At 36.2% G+C, this 12,697-nt stretch overlaps 1 protein-coding gene across 7 annotated transcripts in view; it reads left to right on the forward strand.

Annotated features, from left to right (window-relative positions):
• Positions 1-12,697, forward strand: part of SBF2 (SET binding factor 2) — a 448,047-nt gene that overhangs the window by 308,830 nt on the left and 126,520 nt on the right. For all 7 annotated transcript variants that reach the window (XM_040456902.1, XM_040456904.1, XM_040456906.1 and 4 more), the window contains exon 17: positions 4,935-5,003. In XM_040456902.1, coding sequence (XP_040312836.1) covers positions 4,935-5,003 — 69 coding nt within the window. The remainder of the gene's footprint in view (positions 1-4,934; positions 5,004-12,697) is intronic.

Raw genomic sequence — 12,697 nt, forward strand, 5'->3', positions numbered from 1 at the left:
ATCTGTATTTTTTATATGTCTGTCAGTTTTTGCTTTAATGTTTTCAGTTGAAGGCTAAGTTAATTAAGTTTAAACACATTTAAAATTGTTATATATTTGTGATAAATTGAGCTATTTTATATAATGCTTCTTTTTATTTCTTGTAATGCCTTTTTCCTTAAGATTATTTTATATGATTGTTAATATAGGTATTTCACCTTCTGTTGGTATTTGCTTGGTAAATCCTTTCCCATTCTTTTAACCTTTGTGTATTCTTGAGTTACAGATATATCCTTTTTAAACAAAAAATATATGGAATCTAATTTTTTATTCAGTGATAATCTTTGCCTTTTAGCCAGAATATTTGGTTCATTTCTGCTATTATAATTTTATTTATTTATACCATCTTATTATTTTCTCATTGTTTCTCCTTGGGGGGGTTCTTTTCCTCTTTCTTGCTTTCCTTTGAGTTAAAAATTTTTGTTTTCCTCTCCATTTTTTTTCTCCATTAGATTGGAAGTGGTAACCCATTCTATATTCCTTGGCAATAATATTTTTTCTTTTCAAATTTTTATTTAAATTCCAGTTAGTTCACATAAATTAATTCCTCACTTATATATAACACCCAGTATCCATCATAACAAGAGCCCTCCTAATACCCATCACCCATCTAACCCATCCCCCACCCACCTCCCTACATCAACCCTCAGTTTTTTCTCTGTCTGTAAGAGTCTCTTATGGTTTGTTTCCCTCTCTCTTTTTTTCTTTTCTTCCCTTTCCTGTATATTCATCTGTTTTGTTTCTTAAATTCCACAAATGAGTGCAAACATATGGCATTATGGTAACATATCGTTTGTGAGTTCGAGCCCCACATCAGGCTTGCTACTGTCAGCACAGAGCCTGCTTCTGATCCTCTGTCTTTCTCTCTCTGCCCCTCCCCAGCTTGTTCTCTCTCTGTCTCTCAAAATAAATAAACTTATAAAAAATAAAAAAGAAAAAAGAAGAGTTAATACTTATTCTTCTCAAACTATTCCAAAAAATAGAAGAGGAAGGAAAACTTCTACATTCATTCTATGAGACCAGCATTACTAAAACCAGACAAAGACTTCACTAAAAAAGAGAACTACAGGCCAATATCCCTGATGAACATGGATGCAGAAATTCTCAATAAAATACTAGCAAGCCGAATCTAACAGTACATTAAAAAAATCATTCACCACAATCAAGTGGGATTTATTCCTGGGCTGCAAGGGTGAGTCAATATTTGCATATAAATGTGATATTAATATTAATCATAGAAAGGATAAGAAGCATTTGATCATTTCAATAGATGAAAAAAACATTTGACAAATTACAACATCCATTCATGATAAAAACTCAAAAAAGTAGGTTTAGAGGGAACATACCTCAACATAATGAAGGGCATATATGAAAAATCCACAGTTAATGTCATCCTCAGTGGGGAAAAACTGGGAGCTTTTCCGGTATGGTCAGGAACAAGACAGGGATGTCCACTCTCATCACTTTTATTTAACGTAGTACTAGAAGTCCAAGCCATATCAGTCAGACAACAAAAAGAAATAAAAGGCATCCAAACTGGCAAGGAAGAAGTAAAAAACTTTCCCTATTTGCAGACAACATGATACTCTATATAAAATACCTGAAATTTTCCACCAAAAAACTGCTAGAACTGATACACAAATTCAATAAAGTCCCAGGATGCAAAATCAACATAGAAATCTGTTGCATTTCTATACACCAGTAATGAAGCAGCAGAAAAAGAAATCAAGGAATCAATCCCATTTGCAATTGTACCAAAAACAGTAAGATAACTCGGAAGAAATCTAACCAAAGAGGTAAGACCTGTACTCTGAAAAGTATTAAACACTGATGAAAGAAGTTGAACATGACACGAAGAAATGGAAAAACATTGCATGTTCATGGATTGGAAGAACAAAGATTGTTAAAATGTCTATACCACTTGGGGTGCCTGGGTGGCTCAGTCAGTTGGGCACCTGACTTGGGCCCAGGTCATGGTCTCACAGTCCGTGAGTTCAAGCCCCGCTTCGGACTCTGTGCTGACAGCTCAGAGCCTGGAGCCTGTTTTGGATTCTGTGTTTCCCTCTCTTTCTGACCCTGCCCCATTCATGCTCTGTCTCAAAAATAAATAAACGTTAAAAAAAAAAAAAAAAGTCTATACTACTTAAAGCAATCTACACATTTAATGCAACCCCTATCAAAATACCAACAGCATTTTTCACAGAGCTAGAACAAATAATCCTAAAATTTGTATGGAACCACAAAGCAACCTTAAAGAAGAAGAGCAAAGCTGGAGGCATCAGAATTCTGGACTTCAAGCTATAGTACAAAGTTGTAGTGATTAGGGGCGCCTGGGTGGCGCAGTCGGTTAAGCGTCCGACTTCAGCCAGGTCACGATCTCGCGGTCCGTGAGTTCGAGCCCCGCGTCGGGCTCTGGGCTGATGGCTCGGAGCCTGGAGCCTGTTTCGGATTCTGTGTCTCCCTCTCTCTCTGCCCCTCCCCCGTTCATGCTCTGTCTCTCTCTGTCCCAAAAATAAATAAATGTTGAAAAAAAAAATTTAAAAAAAAATAATAATAAATAAAAAAAAATAAAAAAAACAAAGTTGTAGTGATTAAAACAATATGGTACTGGAACAAAAATAGACACATAGATAAATAGAACAGAACAGAAAATCCGGAAGTTGACCCACAACTATACAGTCAATTAACATTTGACAAAACGTGAAAGAATATCCAATGGAAAAAAAAGTCTCTTCAACAAATAGTGTTGGGAAAACTGTTCAGTTGGGAAAACGAAACAATAACATGCAAAAGAACGAAATTAGACCACTTTCTCACATCATACACAAAAATATATTCAAAACAGATTAAAAACCTAAACGTCAGATTTGAAACCAGAAACTCCTAGAGAAGAAGAGAGGCAGTAACCTCTTTGACATCAACTGTAGCAACTTCTCACTAGATATGTCTCGAGGCAAGGGAAACAAAAAGCAAAAATAAACTATTGGAACTTCATCAAAATAAAATGCTTCTGCACAGCAAAGGAAACAGTCAACAAAACTAAAAGGCAGCTACAGAATGAGAGAAGATATTTGCAAATGACATATCGGATCAAGGGTTAGTATCCAAAATATACCAAAGTCTTATAAAAATCAACACCCAGAAAATGAATAACCCAGCTAAAAAATGGTCAGAAGACATGAACGGACATTTCTCCAAAAGACATACAGATGACCAACAAACATGTGAAAAGATGCTCAATATCACTTATCATCAGGGAAATGTAAATCAAAACTACAATGAGATATCACCTCACATCTATCACAATAGCTAAAATCAAAACCACAAGAAACAACAGGTGCTGGCAAGAATGTGGAGAAAGGGGAACCCCCTTGCACTGTTGGTGTGAATGCAAACTGGTGCCTCCACTCTGGAAAACAGTATGGAGTTTCCTCAAAAAGTTAAAAAATATGACTTACACTAGGATCCAGCAATTGCACTAATAGGTATTTACCCCAAAAATACAAAAATACTAATTCAAAGGGATACATTCACCCTGATGTTTATACCATTATCTACAATAGCCAAACTATGGAAAGATCCCAGAGGTCTAATCTACTGATGAATGGATAAAGAGAAAGTGATGTGTATATATGTACATATATACATTGGAATATTAGCCATCAGAAAGAATGAAATCTTGCCATTTGCAAGGATATGAATGGAACTAAAGAGTATTCTGCTAAGTGAAATAAGTCAGAGAAAAATACCATATCATATCACTTATATGTGGAATTTAAGAAACAAAACAAAGAGAAAAAAAAAGAGAGAGAGGAAGGCAAACCAAGAAACAGACTCTTAGAAAAACAGAAACTACAGAGAACAAACTAATGGTCACCAGAGGGGAGGTAGGTTGGTGGGGGGGGGGGGGGAATGGGTGAGATAGGTGATGGGGATTAAGGACTGCACTTGTGATGAGCACTGGGTGTTGTATATAAGTGATGAATCACTAAATTCTACACCTGAAACTATTATTATGCTGTGTATTAACTAAATGGAATTTAAATAAAAACTTAAAAAAAATTTTCCCAAATTTTTTTTGTCTTGTTTCTAAAATAATGTGCTTCGGATACAGGAGTACTGATGCATAGGGGCAATTGTACCCCAATGTTTATAGCAGCACTCTCAACAATAGCCAAATTGTGGAAAGAGCCTAAATGTCCATCAACTGATGAATGGATAAAGAAATTGTGGTTTATATACACAATGGAGTACTATGTGCCAATGAGAAAGAATGAAATATAGCCCTTTGTAGCAACGTGGATGGAACTGGAGAGTGTGATGCTAAGTGAAATAAGCCATACAGAGAAAGACAGATACCATATGTTTTCACTCTTATCTGGATCCTGAGAAACTTAACAGAAACCCATGGGGGAGGGGAAGGAAAAAAAAAAAAAAGAGGTTAGAGTGGGAGAGAGCCAAAGCATAAGAGACTCTTAAAAACTGAGAACAAACTGAGGGTTGAGGGGGGGGGGGGGAGGGAGGGAAGGGTAGGTGATGGGCATTGAAGAAGGCATCTTTTGGGATGAGCACTGGGTGTTGTATAGAAACCAATTTAACAATAAATTTCATATATTAAAAATAAAATAAAATAAAATAAGATAAAATAATTAAAATAAAATAAAATATAATATAATAAAATAAAATAAAATAATAAAATAAAATAATGTGCTTCAAGGACAGTTTTGTTTTGTTTTGTTTTTTCAAATTTACCTAAGCAAGACTTAGTGACAATTTGGAACAAAAGTAAAAACCCCTTAAGACAGCAAACAATGTGTCCTAGATTTTTGTTTCCATATATTTGTGATTTCTGGTAAATGTCCTAATAATGCTCATTTCTCTTTGTTTTGTTTAAGGATTGTTCAAGTTTAGAAGAATATAACATTGCTGCAGCATTACTCCCTTTGACCAGTGCTTTCTACAGGGTAAGTTTCATTGGTCTATACATAAGCTCATTATGATTCATATAAACGTATGTAGTTTGATTTATCATAAAACTACATGAATCTTGTCCCCCGGTATGTCTAACATATATCTGTAGCAATATTTATTATAACATTTATTGCATACAGTTGACCCTTGAACAACACAGATTTGAACTACACGGGTCCACTTATTTGTGGATTACATGTGCAGTACAGTACTGTAAATGTATTTTCTCATCCTTATGATTTTCTAAATAGTATTTTCTCTAGTTTACTGTAAGCATACAGTATACAATACATATAACATACAAAATATGTGTTAATCAACTTTGTGTTGTAATGCTTCCAGTCAACACTAGGCTATTAGTAGCTAAGTTTTGGGGGAGTAACAGTTATGTGTGGATTTTTGACTGCACAGGGGTCAATGCCCCAACCCCCACATTGTCCAAGGACCAACTGTACTATGTGTAGAAAATTTAATATATAATAATAAATCATCTCCTAAGAATCCCGCCATTCCAGCCCTGCTTTATTTTTCTTTATAGCTGAATTTGTACCTGAAATACCTGAAATTATATTATGCATTCGTTTGTTTACATATGAGTATTATTCCCTACTGCAGAAAGTAAATTTCATGAGGCTAGGATATTGTCTTATAAATATTTATTGATAAGGCCAGGTTTTTTTTTTTTTTTTAACTTCAGTCTGTCCACAGTCTCTGAGTTAAAGGTCTTAACCTTTAAAGGTTCTCCATAATCAGGAACTCTTTCTCTGCTGCTGTGTCACTGCATATCCCTCTTTCTTCCGACTTATTGTCCCTTCTTCTTTTAAAACAAAAAGGGGAATTATGATGTTCACACTTCTGAGAACTAGCAGGTCATACTGAACATGCTCAGGAAACAAAGACAAATCTCAAAAATACCAAACAAATGAATTTTAGGTTTAGAAACTAATGGCTGGAGCTTGAGCATCATCTTTTGGTCTTCCCTCCCCAGCTTAACCCCTACCTCCAGGCCCATTCCAGTTTTCCTTCAATGAATACATACCAGCCTTCTCTTAACTCCCTCACGCTTCATCTCATTCTGCTGCTAGCATGGAGAACACTGTTACAAAAATAGGCCAGGCTGTCCTGGATCCTAAGCTACCTAGGAAAGGTGTGTCTATATCTCAGAGCAGCCAGAAAACTCAGTCCTCTGTCTAACTAGCCTTTATGTAGGGCCTCACATGGCATTTGTTAAAGAAAATGGCATTTTTTAGGGGCATCTGGCTGGTTCAGTTGGTTGAGCTTCTAACTTCAGCTCAGGTCATGATCTTGCACTTTGTGAGTTCAAGCCCTGCATCAGGTTCTGTGCTGACAGCTCAGAGCCTGGAGCCTCCTTTGGATTCTGTGTCTCCTTCTCTCTCTGTGTCCCACCCCACCCCCCACTCCCACATTTGCTCACTCTCTCTCTCAGAAAAACAAACATTAAAAAAAATTTTTAAAGAAAATGGCTCTTTAAATCTTTCCTACCTTCAACATTTAAGATATTTTTAAACTTAAATATTAGAGAAAATAAGAATTGACAAATGAAACTCAATTCCTCAAATGACCCATTGCTTATGATTTTTAAGCAGAATTATTTAACCATTTTGCAGTATTAGGGTTTGATCATGATAGCAGAAGCACCAAGAATGATATAATTAAGGAATTTATAAGGGACCAACCCTTATTTTGTTATAGAAACAAAGGGAAAGTTTGTGGAAGACTTTGAATTAGGCTTTGCCCATAGGCCTGAAGTTTCTGTAGGTCACAACACAGGGAAGAACAAGGACAAATTGGAATCTGTGTATACCTCTCACTTCTTCAAACCTCAGCGATACAGATGACCTGCAAAAGAAACAGCACTGTTGGCCATAGAGCTGCACATGCACCTGGCCCCAGGCTAGGAGAAGCTGAAGGAGATGTGGCAGGAAACGGAGGAACTGTGAGCTCAGTCCCTTCCCCATATCAACATGAGTCAGCAGATCAGGGACAAAGTATATGAGCTGTAGCAGGATATAGCATCCTATATTGCCTTCAGAGTATAATGACTGCTGCTTCATTTTTGTCCAAATGTTAGAGAAATTTCTCTTGTGGCCAATCCTAACCCTGGAACAGAAAGACATTTCTGAGAAATGTCTTAGCTTAGCTTATTTTACACAGTGCAAAACCATCACACTGGTTTTAGTTTTGTGAGAGTTTTTAATTAGCTAATAAGTTGGGCTAAATGTCATACTATTTATCAAGTTTGTGTTATCAAACTTAGTAATTCAAATTTATGTTTTAGGGGTGGGTTTATGGGTTTAATTCTTTGTTGTTGGCTTGGTTTGATTTGCTTTAGTTTGGGCATGGATTAGGAGCCAGTGACCACACCAATAATATGAGCAGGAAAAGTTTAACAAGTTATTAAGTAGTAACAGGGGATTAACTGCCAAGAAGTAAAGAGAATTTTAAACAACACAGGAATATCAGATATAGGGAGCAGCTACTATCTCTTGGGCTCAAGCAGAGTACCCAAGAAAAGAGAAAACTTGGAAGAGGGCTCCTCCCCAACAAGACTTGTGATTCAGACCTTGTTGGAGAGGTGTTGATTTGGCCACTGGATAGCATAGAAATTCACTGAGGTGCCACAGACCAGAGCTGGTAAGCAGGAAACTACCTGCTGGGGTTCTGGCAAGACTTTCTGGGAATCCCTCTCACTAGAGTGCCAGTGAAACTTGACAGGAAGTGAAGCCACCATCTGGAGTACCACTGAAACATCACACATGGTAGGCGCTTCAGGGTGTCCCACACACCATAGCAGGTACATGCCATAGGAACTAAAGCACAAAGCACACCAGAACCAGGAAAAGAAACTACTTTCTACTGCAGTATCCCTTCAGCACCCTGTGCTGACAAAACTTAATTTTGTGCCAGATGGTAAAGGAGAAATGTTTACAAGTCCAGTGCCAATGCCACACAACAGGGCAAAGAAAGGTAGATTTGGAGGAAAGAGATATTGCATTGATAACTGACACAGAGGGTGGATCATACCAGTTCTTAGATACTTTATAAATTTTTGACTTACGGGAAATTATTTCTGGTGCATAATTCAGGAAAATTCTATAGATATAAATTGCATTATTCTGGCCACAGATTGCAAATGAGCCATGCTCAAACTGTTCAACCAATATAAACTCCTGAGCCTTGTTCATCATGCTTCAGAGAATGGACTCAGCTGTTTGTCTTACTTAAACTTACTTTGAAAATATTTTTAATGATATTTATTAGTCTTTTTTTTTTCAATGCAACAGAAGTTTATTGAACATCTCAATATACAAAGTTACTATGGCAGGCAACAACATGGGCAGCCACATGAGTGAACCATTGACATGCCACTAGGAGTTTATATTAGTCTTTCTAATACAATAAATAATAAGCAAGAAATCAAACTGGTCCACAGTTCCATCAACTGGATGGCCATTTCCTTAAATAAAATATATAGCTGTGGTTAGAAAATTCAGATACTGTAGAAACATAAAATGCAAAACAAAAGCTGCCTTTCCCACCTCTACCCCATATCCTCTAACAGTTGACTTCTTGGTTAAAAAAAGTCATGCATTATTGCCAGCAGATAGAATACAGATAAAATCACCTCTTTGAAACTAATCAAACTATTCAGTGTTTTCTCACCTTGCCTTTTTCACTTAGTAACATATCTTGGAGATCTTTCCATATACCTAATTATAATTAGGTATATAACACTACTACCTAATTATTTGGAGATGACTACCTATATTTTTTCTTCTTAATGAAAAGATTATGTGTATGTGTATTTACCTTAAGCATAAGAGCAAAATATTTCATTGACTCAGATGAAATATGATGTTTATCTTTTAGAGCTTTACTTTGTGTAAAAATATCCCATGATGTTTTACTTGTAACATTATCTTAGATCCTTGGGAATTTTTTATGCTACAATCACCACACATTTAGGGGTTTTTTTCCCCCTTACAGTTCTCTCACTTTTCTCTACCTTTAATGAGTTGTATGTAACTCATGCTTCTTTAACTTATGAAGCCTTTCTTCAAGGTGGTACTTTAACAGCCAGGTTTAAGTTGTTAAGGATCACTTTAATGGTGAAAAATAATGTAATCATTTACATTTGTACTATGTTTAGCATTTATGTGATGCTTTCATTCTCAGTTCGGCAGACAGTTAGTAGGTGTGGCAAGCCCTGTGCTTGCATTTATTGCAGAATTGCAGGTGAATAGCACATGGTCCTCACCCTGAAGAAACATATTGTCTAAAGGCCGTTCATATTCATTAATCAGCTATGAACACAGGAACATTTCACAGTTACTGAATAACATTGGGCTATACTTGGTTTACTTATTTGGTCCTTTTTATTAAAAAAAATCATGATTGTTAAAGTAAGAACCAGAAGCAGGGGTTCCTGTCTAAATGTCATTTTTTTTTTTTTGGGAATAAAAAGAATTAAAGAGTAAGCTAAAACCCAACAGAGCAGAAGTAGAACTAAAATAGGATACCCTTGTATCACTCTTTCCCAATTGATAGTGAGCAATAGTGAAAGCCCTTTATCGTGAGCCACTGTGTAATGCCCTCTCCTCCGTGATCCATGTATCTTAGAGTTACCCTATTGTAGTTCTTAATCACCCAGGTAAACTAGAGACTGCCCTAGAATCTATTAAACCATGACAGATCCCTTCTTTTTACTTCTTTGAGGTGTATCGGTTGGTTACTGATGCTCAAAATGACTCCGAGAAGAACTGACGCTTTCTTCCCTGGTACTCATTGTAGTTTGTGTTTACCCTGGGGAGGAATAGAAATACCCTGTTTATCTTAAATTCAAGCCCCCTGAAGTGATGCCTTATCAAATTCCAGAGATCTCCCATATACAGATGGCACTTTGAGTATGACTTATTGATCAAGATAGGTCTTACTTTATAAGAGCATTATTCGGTCTCTCATTCCCAATAGAAGTAGATTTATGCCCTCTTTAAAATTCTTATTTCATTCAACATGTAAAGAATATCTTCCCTAGCATCCAGCCACATGGAAGGTTCATATTTACTAACAGGTTTGTTGAGGTATAATTTATATACCATAAAATTCACTCATTTTAAGTGTATATTTTAACAATTTTTAGTATATTTACAGATTTGTACAACTATCACACCATATAATTTTAGAATATTTCCATCATTTCAAAAGAAACCTCCTGTCCATTTGCAGCCACTTCTCATTCCCAGGCAGCCACTAACATACCTTCTGTTCTATATATTTGTCTTTTTTGTACATTTCATATAAACGTAATCATACATGTTCCTTTATGTCTGGCTTCTCTTACTGACTATAACGTATTTGAAGTTTGCCCATGTTGTTAGAAGATTTCTTTAGGACTGTTAATTATTAATTAAGAATTCTCCATACCCAGAGTACTTAGGTCACCTTCTGTATTGTTTCAAATTGTATCTAATTCAAGATGTAAGGTATGATTAAATTAATTCTCTTTTAATAAATACATCAGAAAAAATGTGAGATGTAAGACATAATTTTATAGCTGCTTAGGTTTTTTGTTGATAGATTGTAACTTTTCCTTATATATTCTAAATGAACATCCACTTAACTTATCTGATTATATATAAATTTGAGATCTAGGTATTATTTCTACTTCAAAATATAAAAGCTGAAGGCAGGGAGGTAAATTCAGGGTGATGTGATAGGAAAATCTGTTGAGCACTACCTAAAAAAAGTTACTTGTGTAAACCTAGCTTACCTAATCAGTCAGAGAAACTGTGAACGTTGAAGCACAGAGAAGCACAGAATGGCCGGAGCCATCTCCTGAGTGATGATGTTTCTGCCACCAAATAGAAGTATTTCTTCTCCCAACCCCTGCCCCCCAAAATGAGTTAACTAAAATCTGAGTCATTCCTGTCAAAACCTGATATTTCACTTTTTTTAAGTTTCTTTACTCTGAGAGAGAGCAAGAGAAAGAGAGAGAGCACTCATGATGGGAGGGGAGAGGCAGAGAGAGAGAGGGAGAGAGAATCCCAAGCAGGCTCTGCAATGGTCAGCATAGAGCCTGACATGGGGCTCTATCTCAGGAACCATGACCTGAGCTGAAATCAAGAGTTAGGATGCACTGAGCCACCCAGGCATCCAAAACCTAATATTTCTTCTTTTTCTTTTTTAAAATATAATTTATTGTCAAGTTAGCTAACATACAGTGTATATAGTGTGCTCTTGGCTTCGGGAGTAGATTCCCGTGATTCATCGCTTACATACAATGCCCAGTGCTCATCCCAGCAAGTGCCCTCAATGCCCATGACCCATTTCCCCCTTTTCCCTCCCCCAATAAACCCTCAGTTTGTTCTTTGTGTAAGAGTTTCTTATGGTTTGCTCCCTCTCTGTTTGAAACTATTTTTTCCTCTTCCCTTTCCCCATGGTCTTCTGTTAAGTTTCTCGAATTCTACATATGAATGAAAACATATGACATCTGTCTTTCTCTGACTGGCTTATTTCACTTAGCATAATACCTGATATTTCTTGTGTAAGCCTATGCATTAAATAGAACATGGCAAAGAACATAAATCCAGAGGAAGGTGACAGCAATAATAATAACAGCTAATTCTGACTACCTAGTATAAGATGCTACATTTGACATGCAGTACCTAATCCAGATCAATGAATACTATTCCCATTTCAAGATGAAGGAATCTATACCACTTAGCTTGTAAGTAGAGGAGCCAGGATTCAAACTCAGTTCATTCTGACTCCAGAGTTCATATTCCTTAACTACAATAAGATTCCCCAAGTGAGTTCCAATTTATAAAGCATAATTCTAGGAACTTCTCATCTTTTTTGCTTAGAGGTACTGAATTGACATCACTCCTGTCCCCTCATTTCTCCAATCAGGGTCATCCATATATCTGGCAAGGATACTTCATTAAGCTTGGGCTTAGAGGGGGCAAAGTCAGGAAATGTTGATTAATTGTATGCTATGGTTAGTAAATAACTGTCATGTGTCATTATATGTAAATCTCTAATTTCCACATATTTCTAATAGAAAACATACTAAGTACTCAAAATCATACCAGAATCACTTTTGTACTTCTCTGATGATTTAGAAGTTACTTGAATAACTAATCATTAATAGGGACCCTACTTACCCCACTATAGATATGACAGCTTATAGATCATTCTAACTGATGAACCCACATTCATGGTATTAAGATTATTGCTAGAAAAAATCTTATAATAATATAAAAAAATAGATATTTCATCAGTCCTTTTTTTCCCCTCTGTTGGTAAATACTTGACAAGAGAGGTTCTTAAAAATCTACAAAATAGGAAAAGAATTTTTTTTTTCTTAAACTTCATGGTCTGGATACATTGAATTTCCTACAACAGGTCTCAAAGGATTACATTTTTGACAAAAAAATGGGAGAGGGGGTGACAAAGGATCTTTTTTCATCTTTTTTTTTTTTTCCTGTAAAATAAAATACTTAGCTTAAAAATAAATTAGCAGAGAGAGTGAAGACAGGCATCAACAGTGGGCTGAATCCAGATTTGGCCTGGAAAAGATATGAATGTGCTTATTACAGCAGATGCCTCCAGCACAGCAGAATTTTAGAATGGCCAGAGCGATACTGTCTTGCTTTTATTTCCTCCC

The sequence above is a fragment of the Herpailurus yagouaroundi genome, unplaced genomic scaffold (assembly GCF_014898765.1).
Source record: "Herpailurus yagouaroundi ecotype Mexico unplaced genomic scaffold, PumYag 218, whole genome shotgun sequence".
Classification (NCBI taxonomy): domain Eukaryota; kingdom Metazoa; phylum Chordata; class Mammalia; order Carnivora; family Felidae; genus Herpailurus; species Herpailurus yagouaroundi.